This window comes from Pseudorasbora parva, chromosome 1 (assembly GCF_024679245.1).
Source record: "Pseudorasbora parva isolate DD20220531a chromosome 1, ASM2467924v1, whole genome shotgun sequence".
Lineage (NCBI taxonomy): Eukaryota > Metazoa > Chordata > Actinopteri > Cypriniformes > Gobionidae > Pseudorasbora > Pseudorasbora parva.
Window position 1 is genome coordinate 33,881,062 of NC_090172.1, and position 13,977 is coordinate 33,895,038.

General features: G+C 38.9%; 2 protein-coding genes across 9 annotated transcripts in view; one reads left to right on the forward strand and one right to left on the reverse strand.

Moving 5' to 3' along the window:
• smarcd3b (SWI/SNF related, matrix associated, actin dependent regulator of chromatin, subfamily d, member 3b) overlaps nucleotides 1–4,350 on the forward strand; it is a 49,220-nt gene extending 44,870 nt beyond the window's left edge. For all 4 annotated transcript variants that reach the window (XM_067438172.1, XM_067438164.1, XM_067438191.1 and 1 more), the window contains 2 exons: nucleotides 1,005–1,106; nucleotides 1,277–4,350. In XM_067438172.1, the coding sequence (XP_067294273.1) occupies nucleotides 1,005–1,106; nucleotides 1,277–1,330 (156 nt within the window). In that variant the 3' untranslated portion in view covers nucleotides 1,331–4,350. The remainder of the gene's footprint in view (nucleotides 1–1,004; nucleotides 1,107–1,276) is intronic.
• A 1,172-nt stretch (nucleotides 4,351–5,522) lies between these two features.
• On the reverse strand, nucleotides 5,523–12,638 carry chpf2 (chondroitin polymerizing factor 2). Of its 5 annotated transcripts, none has more exons than XM_067438227.1 (5): nucleotides 12,462–12,638; nucleotides 11,392–11,686; nucleotides 8,684–9,248; nucleotides 8,263–8,445; nucleotides 5,523–7,562 (listed from the first exon to the last, which is right to left on the reverse strand). In XM_067438227.1, the coding sequence occupies exons 2-5, from the start codon at nucleotides 11,664–11,666 to the stop codon at nucleotides 6,291–6,293; spliced, it is 2,295 nt and encodes a 764-aa protein (XP_067294328.1). In that variant the 5' UTR covers nucleotides 11,667–11,686; nucleotides 12,462–12,638; the 3' UTR covers nucleotides 5,523–6,290. The 5 variants fall into 5 exon arrangements, with proteins under 5 accessions (XP_067294328.1, XP_067294313.1, XP_067294320.1 ...); XM_067438212.1 differs by having other exon boundaries at nucleotides 11,392–11,770; XM_067438219.1 differs by having other exon boundaries at nucleotides 11,392–11,770; nucleotides 12,400–12,638.
• Between the last annotated feature and the right edge of the window lie 1,339 nt (nucleotides 12,639–13,977).

Here is a 13,977-nt window from a genome sequence, read left to right on the forward strand (position 1 = left end):
CAGTGGCTCTGTGCCGGTTTCAAAACATTGCTCAGTTTGTTTGAGTGGCCTGATATGTCAACATTTGGCTCAACCAATGGCATGAGTTTGGGGTGGGATTACCTGTTTGGAACAGGTCCGAAGGGGCAGTATGAGTGTTTCGTAAACCTCTCTGAAATAAATGTTGCAGTTCTGTTTGCTGCTATTACTGATACAGAAATGCATACTTTTAGCCAGATTTACAAAAGCTTCTATAAGAAATTTGCTTCATAATCAGTTTCAACTAGTAAAAACCTAGTAAAAAAAAATTTCAACAGCTCTCATACAGTACCGTTTGTTTTTTATTTTACTTTTTTTGTAATTAAAGAAGAATGAAAATGTATCATGGTTTCCACAAAACTATTAACTGTTTTCTATTATGATGATGATGATAATAATAATAATAATAATGATAATAATAAGACAAATCGGCATATTAGAATGATTTCTGAACTGTGAAGACTGGAGTAATGAAGCTGAAAATTCAGCTTTGCATCACAGGCATAAATTACATTTTAAAATATGTGAAAATTGAAAGGGTATTTGTTTTTACAGTATTTTTTGATAAAGTGCATAACAGACTTTAGTTAACTACATTAGTTAACATGAACTAATGATGAACTGCACTTATCTTCGTTCATATTAATTTCAACATTTACTAATACATTATTAAAATCTTGTTAACATTAGTTAATGCATAGTGAACTAACACGAACAAACCATGAACAGCTGGATTTTTATTAACTAACTTTAACAAAGATGAACTAATGCTGAACTGAGGGATTGTTCATGGTTAGTTCATGGTAACCAATGCATTGGCTAATACAACCTTATTGTAAAGTGTTACCGACTCAAAAACATTAAATAACCTTACCGACCCCAAACTTTCAGTGTAGTGTATCCGACTCTGTAAACAATGTGCTACATCATGTTTGTCCTGTCATTGTCTTGCATTTCTTAATGTTATCACCATTTGATTGTTTTAGCTGATGACAGATGTTGTTGGGAACCCAGAGGAAGAGAGGAGAGCAGAGTTTTATCATCAGCCTTGGTCTCAGGAGGCTGTCAGCCGTTACTTCTACTGCAAGGTAAGGGTGTAAAAATATACGATTACTAGTGTGAACCTTCTGCTCGTCTACTATAAAAATTGATGTAACAGGTTGTATGTCAGTGTCTTTTGTGAGCTTGTATTTTTATCTGAACTGCCCGCAAAATCAGACTGGCTCTATGTCTTCTAATCTACTTCCCCCTTTCAAAGATTCAGCAGAGGAGGCAGGAGCTGGAGCAAGCCTTGGCCATGAGGAACACCTAGAGCCCGCACTGACAACATTCAGACAGCACGGCTCGTTTGTGACAACACTGCCTCCATGTGGAGGTCCTTGCATATTTGTCTGCAGTGAATGAGGGTTTGAGTGCGTGTCCAGTCATCGTTGTTGTCACTCTGACCTACAATTTACTGTACTGGACAAATCACACCCTGTTACTCCAACAGCTACTGTAGCTCCATTGTACAGTATGTGCATTTCAGCCAATCACAGTACTGTGTCTTCCAAGTCATCTCACAATGCATTTCTTTGGATTTCTGGTTTTTAATACCACTCGCATCCACCAGCATTTTGAACTTGATGACTTCAGAGCCGGCTCAGTCCCATAGATTGTGGATCCAGCTTTGATTCAGTTGTGATTCAGCCTTCCTTCCTCTCAATCATCAATTCCTGGTATTCACACACAATTTCCATGTGATACACATGTGTTTTGGGTGAGGTATCAATGACATCTCTAATTAAGTCTACACATTTTTTTTCTTGAGTATTGATCAAAAAGGTCACTTTGTATGTCTGTCAGTGTTGGGAATCAGTGAAGCTACAATAATTATCTCCACTACATATACACTTATATTCAGAAGTGTATTTATGAAGGACTTTGAAGCAGACAGCTTTAAAAGAAGCATCATTCAGTATTAACTGAACTGGTGGCTCACAGGGTATGTCACACTCTGCTGTCTGTCCCTGCCACATTAGTGACGTTTAGCAGCATTTTTCAAGTAAATAGTGTATATAAGCACTGAAATATTGAATGAGGTTGTTTTAATCAAGTATTTAAAAGCTATTCTGCCATATAAAGTAAGAACACAGTAACTACAACCACACTTGAGTGAGAATGAAAAAAAATGGCTTTAAAGATTTTGATTACTTTTGGTATCAGTTTTCACACTACTTTCTCTGAACTATGTGTAGTTACTGCGTTTTGCATTTGTAGGTCGGTACTGACATAGTGACATAGTCATTAGTTCACTTTGATAGGTTTGCGGTTTTTTGAGAAGCTGTCAATTATATAGATAAAATAGGCCATCCCAGCATAATGACAAAAGTTATTTAGAAATATAATCTACTTGTTAAATTGTGACATTGAATACTGTTTCTGGGTTAAAGTCTGCACTCTTTTTCAAGGGAAAATTCTCAACAGCCATTTCTGAGCACTATTTATTCACATTTAAGCTAAGCTTTTAAAAAGCTCCAGTGTACACTACAGTTTCTGGGCTCACAGTCTCACAGATGCAAATATTTTAAAGATACAGAGTAGATGAATCTGTCTGGCCAACTGAGATTTCGGTGTGGATATAGAAGGTTACTACTATCATGATTTTTCAGTAGTACTACAGTGAGTGTATATCAGCACCGTTTGTTGTTTAGTTTCGGGATCTGAAGGAGAATTTGGACCCAGAAGCAGTAACGTCAGACTTTACAACTAGATTATCAGCAGTCAACTAGATGAATATAAGTTAATATTCTAACATTTTATTATGCTTCACCAAAATCACCATCTACTTTGAGAATTTTTTTTAAAATCACTATATCAACAGTGCAGTTTTTAATAACACCCTGTGGGCATTTTTTTTCTTATTAGTGTTGTTTGTGTTTTACCAAAGGTCTAAATTACTTTTAAGACAGTGTACAGAATTTGACTAGATGAAGTTTTTTAAAAGATGAAGGACACATTTTCCCCAAACGTATATCCTTAGCTGTGAAAACAATGCTTTATAAAATTGCTTTATGACTCATGGAGCCTTTGCACTAAATCGTGGATCATGACCAAACCCTCGCAAACTTTCCGTGCTAATTATATGCCACCTAAAAAAAGAAGAAATTAAGTAGAGAAATGAAGGATAAACTAGGGGAATAAATTGAAATGTGGATACACTGTACTGCCATCCAGCATTGCAGTATCGTTCTGAGTTCTCCTTGGCTCTAGGTTTTGATCATGTCCCTCTGCTGCTTTACTGTCAGCTGAAGAATGGCTCATCCAGGTCAATTATTGTGTGTTCTTGCAGCTTGCCTGTGATCCTCACATCTTCTTGTGAGAAGTGAGGAGGGCTGGCGACCTGTGTGTTGTCGCTCGAGTATTTTTTTCAGACCTATGCATGCTGCATGGACACATTTTTATACTTTCATACAAGGACAGGAGAAACCTTGTGACTGCTTGGGAGTTGAGCACTGAGTTTCTTTAGTGACCCTTCTCTGTCTGGGTCATGACTGCCTCTACATACAGTACCAACCTAACCTGTACATCAGAGGCCATTTAAGGGTCATGTATTATTTTCTTTTTGTTTCGTCTTTGAAAAAGACTTTGAAATTTAGTATGTGGACAAGGAAAGCACACCAGTGATTTTTACAGAGCCTGTTGGGCAACAACAGCACCTCCCATCAAATATTTTGGGTACTACATGTATATAGTCAGCCATTTTGAACTTTATTGAACTTGGAAGTATAACAGTTGTATCAATATAACATCTGCCTGTGGTGCTGTTTGCAACTGAACAAGGTTTTCTGTTCTCATGTGTAAAGTAAGCTCTTCTGTTGCTCTCCAAACCACCAACTGTGCTTTCTTTACCTGACCATTGTGTTCAATGTTACCATCTTTCCTGCTTTTAGTCACAGCATCTTTTGAGGTGCAGTAAACGTATCCAATGCTAAATATATCCAAACATTTTGGGTGCTAAAAATGAATGCTGATTGGTAAGCTTTGATTAAATGCCATGCATGTATTCAGTTATTCAAGAGTTCCACTGGGCTTTGAAATCTTCATCATAACTGGGGTTGTTTAGTGTCATTCTTATTCCCTGGTTTGTTCATAAAAGTACTGCCAGCAGACATCTGAACAAGTAGGTTTTAATGGCCCACTATGTTGTTTTTCTCTCTCACAGTCTGTACGTTTGCTTTCTCACCTTGTTCCACTGTTCAGCATCTAAACTACAGATGTGATGTACCTGTGTAGGATAGTGAGGATGTAAATAAACAAGCGCTTGCCAAAGTTTGGGAATGAAACACCATACTGAAAGTGTGTTGAGTTTATTCTTAAGATGAGCATTAGTGCAGTGCTTAGTTCTTAGCCAAGTGTCAATGGCCCACTAGGGGGACTCAGCAAACTTAAGTACGGTATTAAAATTATTTGCATTTGTTGTATTAGCATAAATAAAATTCAAAGAAAAATAATATGCACAACATTAATCTGACACATTTTTTGTCCATATAATCTATATAAAGGGGGGCTTGGATCAAACAAAACTGCCTTAATAAGTGAAAAAAATGCACAAGATCAACTAAAGTGCACTAGATTAATTTATGATTAGCCATTACTTTATGATTACAGTAGTGCTGATTCAGCAGTAGTTTTGATGCAATTCAGTATTTTAATTTTCTTAATTCAACTTTTAGGACAAATGTGTTATTATGCCAATGAGGAAACTTGTGTTTGTATTCAGCAGTGGGCCACACCCTCCGCTTTGAAAGAACCTTTCACTACCTACCTACTCTAAACCTGGCAAAATCCACAGGGTTCTGTCCTCTGTAATACATGAAAATAGCAATGTGGAGAAATAAGACTTTCACAGTTAGATCCAGTTAATTTACTGGATCAAGCCATGTACCCTGCGGATGATGAAAGGTGCCATTTTGTATTAATCTCTCTCTCTGGCCCCTCTGAATATACACTCACCAAAAGGATTATTAGGAACACCGGTTCAATTACTCATTAATGCAAGTATCTAATCAACCAATCATATGGCAGTTGCTTAAATGCATTTAGGGTTGTGGTCCACACATCAAGACAATCTCCTGAACTCCAAACTGAATGTCAAAATAAGAAAGAAAGGTGATTTAAGCAATTTTGAGCATGGCATGGTTGTTGGTGCCCGACAGACCGGTCTGAGTATTTCCTGATCTGCTCAGTTACTGGGATTACAGTTGAAGACTGGAAAAATGTTGCCTGGTCTGATGAGTCTCAATTTCTGTTGAGACATTCAGATGGTAGAGTCAGAATTTGGCGTATACAGAATGAGAACATGGATCCATCATGCCTTGTTACCACTGTGCAGGCTGCTGGTGATGGTGTAATGGTGTGGGGGATGTTTTTTTTTACCCTAAAAGAAACACTTTGCTGCTTAGTTTTACATAACTCAGACACCTGATAAAAACAGTTGGGCGCATCATAGTCATGACTCATGATCAGGTTTCACAGATAATTTGTTTATTCAATCCTGAAATATTCAGCACATTCTGTTGAAAAAACATACAATCATATATCTGAAGGAAGAAAGATGGCTCAAGTTACTTTCATAGCTGAGACTAGAACCTCTACAAACCACCAGAAGTCTGACATGTACATATATTAAAAGATGAATGAGTTCCTTATGCGTTTCACTTCCTAACTTCAGGTTCCTGCATTCAGTCATCGGTAGTAATGTAAACGAGGTGAAACCCATTCCTTGGGTTTTATTAAAAGTGAGTTATGAAGACTTGAGTATTGTTCTCTTGTTAAATTAGTCACACATTTATGAGTCAATTCCACCATATGTACATTCTTCAAAGGGATTGTTCACCCCAGAAAATGGAAATTCTGTCATTGTTTGCGAAACTTAAGTTGGTTCTAACCTGAAATACATTCCTTTTTTGTTGTAGAAAACTAAGGTAGAGATTGATTAATTGGTCACCTTTGACATTCATTGTATGTACAACAAAAACATTCTTCTAAATATCCATAGAAGAAAAAGTCATGTGGGTGAGTAAATGACAGATTTTTCATTTTCATGTGAACTATCCCTTTAACAAGGTAACTTCACTGTGTTTAGTTGATCTGAGTCACTGAATGATCTGTGCAGAGAAGTTCACAGCATCAGGGTGAAATTCACTCAATCAATATCAGTAGGTCACTTAAGGCCACCTAAATGAGAATCAAGAAGTTAAAGCCATCTTAATGTTGCAGTAATGGCCAGTTCAGGTGCTGTTGGCCTGCTCCTGTTCAAACAAAGCTATTGCTAGGTGTGATCGAGAGGCCAGCCCCTCGAGATTACTGAGAACACATCGGTGATAGATGTCCTCGCTGAACCGTGGGTTACATTCCCTGTGCACGTATTTCTGAACTAGCGCTGGCTCGACAGCCCGAAACACATGCAACCCGGAGTAGCGGACAAAGATCTCGTAGACGTCCATGCTCTCAAGCAATTCATCATTGTCCAAGATGTCAGCCGCCATCTTTGTCCGTGCAGCCATGTAATCTGCATTGTAGAAGCAGGCTTCTTCAAAGACATGGCGGTCAAAGTGGCCATCGCGCAGCGTCTCAGATGCAAACGATGAAGAGGCAGAAGGTTGTTGGTCACGATAGACCAGAGCGGGACTGTACTCTTGAAAGTGGATTGGGAAGAAGACCTGCCAATTGCTGATAGCGTTCATACGGCAGCGGTTGAGGAAGTCAGCGTTGACCTCAGTCCATACACTGGCCAGGAAGAACAGGGTGTCGACTGGGTGCTTCTTGGAGATGATGTCCATCAGCTTGACCTGTGAGGGAACTTCAGTCTTTACACTGATCCAAGGAATCTTTACATCATTGTAACGTTTCTCTACCTCACCAATCATGGCTTTGACACCGGCAAAGACGTCCGTCTGGCTGACTCGCTGGGCATCGAAGGGGTCATACACAAACAAGAAGGTGAGCAGAGCATTGTCATGGGTATCCAGAGCATTCATGACATACATGTCAAGGAAGTTACCCACAAAGTCTTGATCGTGTGCCGTCACAGGGAGGATCACCTGTACTCGCGTTGCTTCTGTAACATATGGCATAGGGATGATCTCGACAGCACTGAGCGGCTTCAGCAGACTCACCCGTTTGGCGATGACCTGACTGTGACCCTTCTGCGTAAAGGCTTCCAGGGCCAAATCCAGCACATACTCCATGCCTCGCGTGGGGTCGAAGCGTCGGTACCCATTCAGCAGACGCCGCTTACGGAAGCGCAACTGGGGCTGATATCGTTCGTTCAGACGGCCCACTGCAGTCTCCAGGACCGAATTGACATCTGCCCGGTCCGCACCACGAAGCTCACACTTCGGAGAGCTGTCCGCACATGAATAAATGTGCTCTTCAGTGAAGTATTCCCAGTTGATCACCTCAAAGCGGGTTTTGGGTCTGAAGGGTGGGTTGATTCCGATGGGCCATGTGGCTCCAGCTTTGCCCTCTGGAGTGAGCTCACTTATGTTATTTATCTGATTCTGTGGCCAAAACAACAGAACAAGTCAATGCAGCAATAAAGTTAAAATGGTAAAGTGAACAAGTTCTTCTTTTCAGCCTCTGCCTATCAAATCGCTTCATTTATTATGCAGAAAGGCAAGTTTTCTCCTTGACTCAAAGACAAAGTCATCCTATCCAATCTAAAGGCAGTGGAAAAGCTGAGATAATTCATTTCCTTCTGTTATGTGATCCGTGATGGCTGGCTGACAGCTGCAAACAACTTGCCCTATTACCTATGCAGTATATTCGCCCAGACATGAAAGACTATGTTAAAGCTAGGCATCTAAAAGATTGCATTTAGTGCAATTTAATTTGGACTACAATAGTAATTTATCTTTTTAAATGCCATGTAAATGCCTTAGTCTGAAATCTAATACTATTTGCTAAGTCAGACTAATATACATAGATAATGTAATTGTAGCATGACTTTGTCCATCATGTATACATATTAACTGACTACTACTGACCTTGGCATTGTGAATGTGCTCAAAAAGGGGTGTCCTTAATCTTGACAGATCTAACAGAGACGTCAACATCCAAATACAGCATGCATTTAATAAAATGCATAATTGCGTCGGTCTCAACAAAGCACAGCTAAGTCAAAATGCATGACACCGTCATAACCAATGCCTGTGGGGGACTGAGAGAAATTATCTTCTAAGATGAGGTATGGTAACATACCTGTATCTGCTGAATTTGTGCATAGGTCCAGTCCAGTTCAATCTGGTTATAGCGTTTGTGTAGGCGATACATAAGAACAGGTTCAGACACGGGGTGGACAGTGAAGGCGCTTTTAAACTGTGCACTGTCTTCTCGCTCAGGGTCCACGTTCTTCTGAAGCTCAAAATAACGGTAGGTCATCTCCTACATCATTTTAAAAGATCACAACAGCGCTGATCATAATCCAGGTGTAAACAGATTCTCTGAATTAATGGATGTAAACAAGATGTTGAAAATGAACAAGAACAAACAATATTTACTTTGTTTTCACTATTGGATGTTCATTTTCAGGAGAAGCAAATGACAATTTTATACAATCACATTTTATACAGTAAGTGATTTTATCTTTTCATTTACATTGATTTAAAAAGTGCTCCCCCACCTGATGCTTCTCCACACAGCTAAGACCCAGATAATCGATGATGCAGCGACCGAGCCACTCATCTGGCCTGACGCTGAGGATGTCATTTCGACAAGAGTCCAGGTGGGGCTGCAGTCGGGCTAGCAGGCTACGTGACAACAGATACCCATATCCACCATGGCAATATCGGGCACGTTCTTCACCACCGATAAACTCCTCTGCTCGTCCCATGTACATATCCTGTCCCGCACTAAGATGATTAACCAGCTCCATGACCCTTTCAGCTTGAGTGTACGTATCATCCTGTGCAAGGTAAAACCAGTCATATTCATTGCCATGTTGTTGGTGAAGGTGCCGTATAGTTTCATACATCAGCCAGACGGGTCGATCATCACCATGAGCAACAACAGCCATGCCGTGTGGTGCCTTTGCACTCCGTAAGCCAGTGAAAAAGAAGGTACGGTGGAAATGGTGAGCTACCGTTTTGTTGACTGCCACCCCAAGCGTGTTCAGAGTGGCACGTGAGCTCAGGATGCCCACCAGGAGCCGTTCTCGGATGCCCAGCTCTGTGTGGATGTAGCGAGTCCTGTGGCAAACAAACAAAATGTGAAACTGAATGTTTTCACTGAATGTTTAATTTTAGTGTAAATATACACTACTGTTCAATAGTTTAAGTTGTTACGTTTTTTGTTTTTGATAGAAGTGTCTTTAATGCTCAACAAGACTGCATTTATTTGATCAAAAATACAGTTAAAACTGTAATTTTGTGAATAATTATCACCTTTTAAAATAACTTTTCTATTTTACATTTTACTATTACACATTTATTCCTGTGATAGCAAAGCTGAATTTGTGACACTATCCTTCAGAAATCATTCTAAGTCTGATGTTAACAAAACACCATTTTCAAACTGGGGGCCTGAAAACACAAACTTTTGAAAGCAAATTTGAAAGAAAACAAATACTGTTATTGCATTTTTGATTTGCATATGATTTGTCTCTGTGTAAACTACAAAAATGTGAATTTGTGAAAACTGTGACATCTTGAGCATACCTATTGCATGTTCAGTCTATAGGCGCTTAGTGTTTCCTTAAAGGAAGTGTATGTAAGATTGTGGCCAAAACTGAACATGTCAACATCAACATCAGTTGAGGGCTGCGACAACAACTTTTAAATGACAATGTCCTGGCCGGACTACTGTTGTCAGTGATATAAGTATTTGAAATTAACATGATTTCTTAATGTCTAGAAACATATCAGGGCCATTTTATGATTAAATGAAATACATTTCTTACATACAGTTCCTTTAATATGTGAAATTGCCAAATCTCTCTTATGCACTCTCCTGACGTGCATAATATAGCAGTTCTAGTGCATTTGTGCATTTAGAACATTGTCTCTGAAAAGGTTGTCCAAGAATGATGGGATTGAGATCTAAGCCGATTACAAAGGTAAGTGAGACCAATTTGTTGGTGAAATGAGGATAATGGCACTGGTGTAATGCTATTTCATGCATTCTGAGAATGCAATGCCGTTTTGTACATTGTTAAAGACTTGAATTCCCATGCTAAACATGGCAAAAGTTTTAAAAATAGGTTTTTGGTTGAGTATTTCTGTGCCAAAAATACTCACAAGTATTGGAAAGTTTTTTTGAGTATGGGTTAGTTTTTTTTTTTTTACAGTCTATGGTATGGACCTATGTGATGTCAACAAGAGCAGAATTTCCTTGTACAGGCGCTTCTCCCAGAAGGGTGCACGTGCACATGTCAACCAGAGGAAAAAGAGCAAAAGCCCATCAACGTGCTGTGCTCGGCTTTAGGGAAGTCGTCGGCTGTTCTGCACAGGTCACAGGAAATCACAAAATCAACAATGTCACCAAAAAAGTGTGGTTTTTGTTGTCAGGGCAAGACAACACTGTTCAGCTTTTCAAAGAACCCAGTGTAAAGGGAAAAGTGGATGTTGTTTATTTATCCGGAGCAGCAACGGAGTTGTGCAAGTGTTTTTGATTGTTCCCTGCATTTTGGCAAATATTTGTTTATAAAGAAGGCCCAGTTCAGCTCCAGATTTGTAGATCGTCTAATGCTGAAAGACGGAGCAGTCCCAACAATAAAAGTTTACGGTCATGCATTGGAAATCGAAGGCTGTGGGTAAAACTTCCTCAAATTTCTGTGTGTGTGTTGTTGGCTATCATCTGTAAGTGCACATCCGGTAAACAACATTAACATATAGCTTGTGACTCTTTAGCTCCACCCACATGATACGCCTCCAGTCGCTCGGTTTTATTTGGAAAGACTCGGTACAGCGTATCTGTCTTTTATAAATATGATAAAACTAAAGACTTTTTGGAGATATTTAGAATGCAATACTACTCTATAGGTAAGATTGACATGAGATTGACAGAAGCTGTGTGTGATCCCTCACCCCCTTTAAGAATTCAGCTTTGAGAGAAGCACAGCGGAGATCCTACTACGTACTGTCAAGTCAAACCTATAAAAAATAAATTCTATATTAAGTACTGATGCTAATACTATCCAAATGTAATTTCAAATAATTTTGGATTGCAGCCCTGACAAGTGTTTGCAAAATTAATAATATTTATTTCACATCATCTTATTTCAGGCGTTCTGTTCAAATACTGAGACTCTAATTTGTGAATGATTTATACTTATCAACTAAAAGAAGCATTTGTCACTGAGATTTCAAACTGAACTGACATTTGGGGACTCACCTGAGAACTTTCTTATGTGGTTTGTTGGGGTCCTTGTGATAGGGCACAACGCGAGGCTGGAAGTCCTCATTCCCATCCCCGTCTTGTCCATCCTGTAGATCCTTGATATGACCACTGTGTATGAGTCTCCCATTTCCCAGTTCATCTCCACAAGACTCATCAGTCTCCCCCTGTGTCCAGGACACCATCAGGAGACTGAGGCTACAGCCCAAAGAGAGGCCCAGGATGAGAGGCAGAGCAGGCCGGAAAACAGCCAGGAAAGAAGACAGGCGCATGGTGGAGCAGACAGAGTCTTCTACAAGCCAGGCAACGGATATCAAGGAGAGCAGACCAAGTAACAGCAAAGTCTTGATTACAGTAGAGGCATTTGACAGCGATTCTGTAAAGGTAAGTATTTTAATTCCTGACACTATATAATCATAGCATGACTCGTCAAGTCAGTGTTTATGTCTTCACAATCAGATTAATTGGGAGATGATGATGTCAAGTAACACAGCGTAAAGACAAACAAGGAGCAATAGTAACCAATCTGACCTGCCTCTTTAAAGTCAAATGACTAACAATCCAAACTTGCTAAACCGAGGCACTACAATCCCACTATATAAAATAGTCCACTGTGATCTAGCCGGACATCCTCCTGCAAGCGATATGCGCGAGCTGCATGTATGAATACATTATTTAAGAATTACTTCTACATTATTATTAGATGAGAAATAACCTCCACTGGTGATGCATAAAAACGTTAGGTGGCTAACCAGCTAACCGTTTTTAGAGCTCTTTGGAGACAATCTGACGTTACGGTTCGAAATAAATTACATTCAATAAAAGTCCTCCACTATCGCGCTTAGCTTCGTAACGCTAGCTGCTTCGCTTGTACACTAAAGCTGTGCAACATTGGCATCCGACAGCGATATTTCCATCAAAACACACTAATCCGAAGAAAATTCTCTCAACTGTGGATTAATTCCTGCGTCTCTTCCGAAGAATACAAAACAATCGCGGAATTACTTTATTGGCTTTGCTGTAAATGTCTCCAGCATCGTCGGGCACGTATCAACTTCAAGTCCTACCTCAACGGATGTGCTCGAGAGGAAGATTGACTCAATGCGTTAAACCAGACCCATGGAAACAAGCAGTACGCGCACAAGAGTTCCACTTCCACGTACACACGAGTCCTGCTGCAGCTCGGAGTCTGGAGAGCTCAGCCGTTCCCGTTATCCCGCCCCGCACTCATTCAGGCGAGGGAGACACCGCTGTCATAAAGCACTAATGACGCGGTCGAGAATCATTCAGGCCATCAAATGTCAAAATACGATTACAACGAGAGGGGGGATGAGTCACATAAAACAATAGCTACAAAATAAACGAAAAGAAACATTAAATAATTTACTAATAATAATAAAAGCAACAACAAGTGCACAACCAATTAGCTCTGCTCTTCTAATCTGATGTGTGTTAGAATTGTACTCAAATAAAAGTCAATGTATCTATTTTAAACAGTCACATTTAATTGTAACTATTTAGAAGTAGGCCCAACGAAATAGATTTAGAAATTATGAAATGTTAAGGAGATCTGTTACCTATAGGTTTTCAAACTGGGGTCCTCCAGAAGGTTTCTAAGGGGTCGCATCCCCAGAAAATTTCAGAGAATAAAAAGCCAAAGCAAAAACGATTAACGTATGGAACATTTCTAAATGTTTCTTTCATTTATCTCCATATACACTTTCCAGAATTGTATAGGCTATTTGCTTTGTTTTCTAGTATTTTTTCTCACTATGGTCCCCTTTATCTTACTCACTTGTTAGGCAGTATTTTTAACACAGTATGTATTTACCGTAAAAGCTGCTTTTTCAAACGATTTTTTAATTGAAAAATATTCTAATATTTTCAATTTAAAAATTCTTTGAAAAAGCAGCTTTCATGGTAGGCTACAGTTAAGAATGTGATCTTCAGGTTTAGTTATTTAACATTAATAGCCAATTAAAGTTTAAAAAAAAAAAACGTTGTATTTATAATGTAACATTAGTTTTTTCATACATAAGATATGGATTTTAGGAAGGGGTCCCTCATAAAAGATTCATCCTATTTGTGAGTCTCCTGTGTTACCTGACCGCCCGGACCGAATAAATATTGTATATAGCCTAGGCTACTGTATAAGGAAAAATGCATTTTAACCACCACTTGAAACTTTTCTTGGATTAAATTTTATTTGCTTGCATTTATTAATATTCATTTGTGTGATTGTATCATTAAAGGTAATATGATGTAAGTAATTAACATTTTAAAACATGTAAAGAATTTTCTTTTTTTTTCTTTTTTGAGCAACTAGACTAGATATATTAAGCCATATGGGCACTTGGTGGGTAATGCCATTACAAATTAAAATTATTTTTCCAGCCACAAAATGACTCTAATTTGTCTCTGTATTGGAATTCTCTATTTTAACCTCTATTAGGCCTACTACACTAATTGTAATATAAATAATACAAATATTAGAGGAAAAATATTTTAAGTGGTCATTAATGGACCATAATTATTGCACCAGTAGTATTTAGTCTCAAAATATAAAAAAATATATATCTTAGA

Coding starts and splice junctions, on each gene's coding strand:
- chpf2 (XM_067438227.1), bottom strand. CDS start 11,666: ATGCGCCTGTCTTCTTTCCTGGCTGTTTTCCGGCCTGCTCTGCCTCTC. Junction 9,249..11,391: donor CCACATAAGAAAGTTCTCAG/GTGAGTCCCCAA, acceptor TGTTTGCCACAG/GACTCGCTACATCCACACAG. Junction 8,446..8,683: donor GCTGTGTGGAGAAGCATCAG/GTGGGGGAGCAC, acceptor AAAATGATGTAG/GAGATGACCTACCGTTATTT.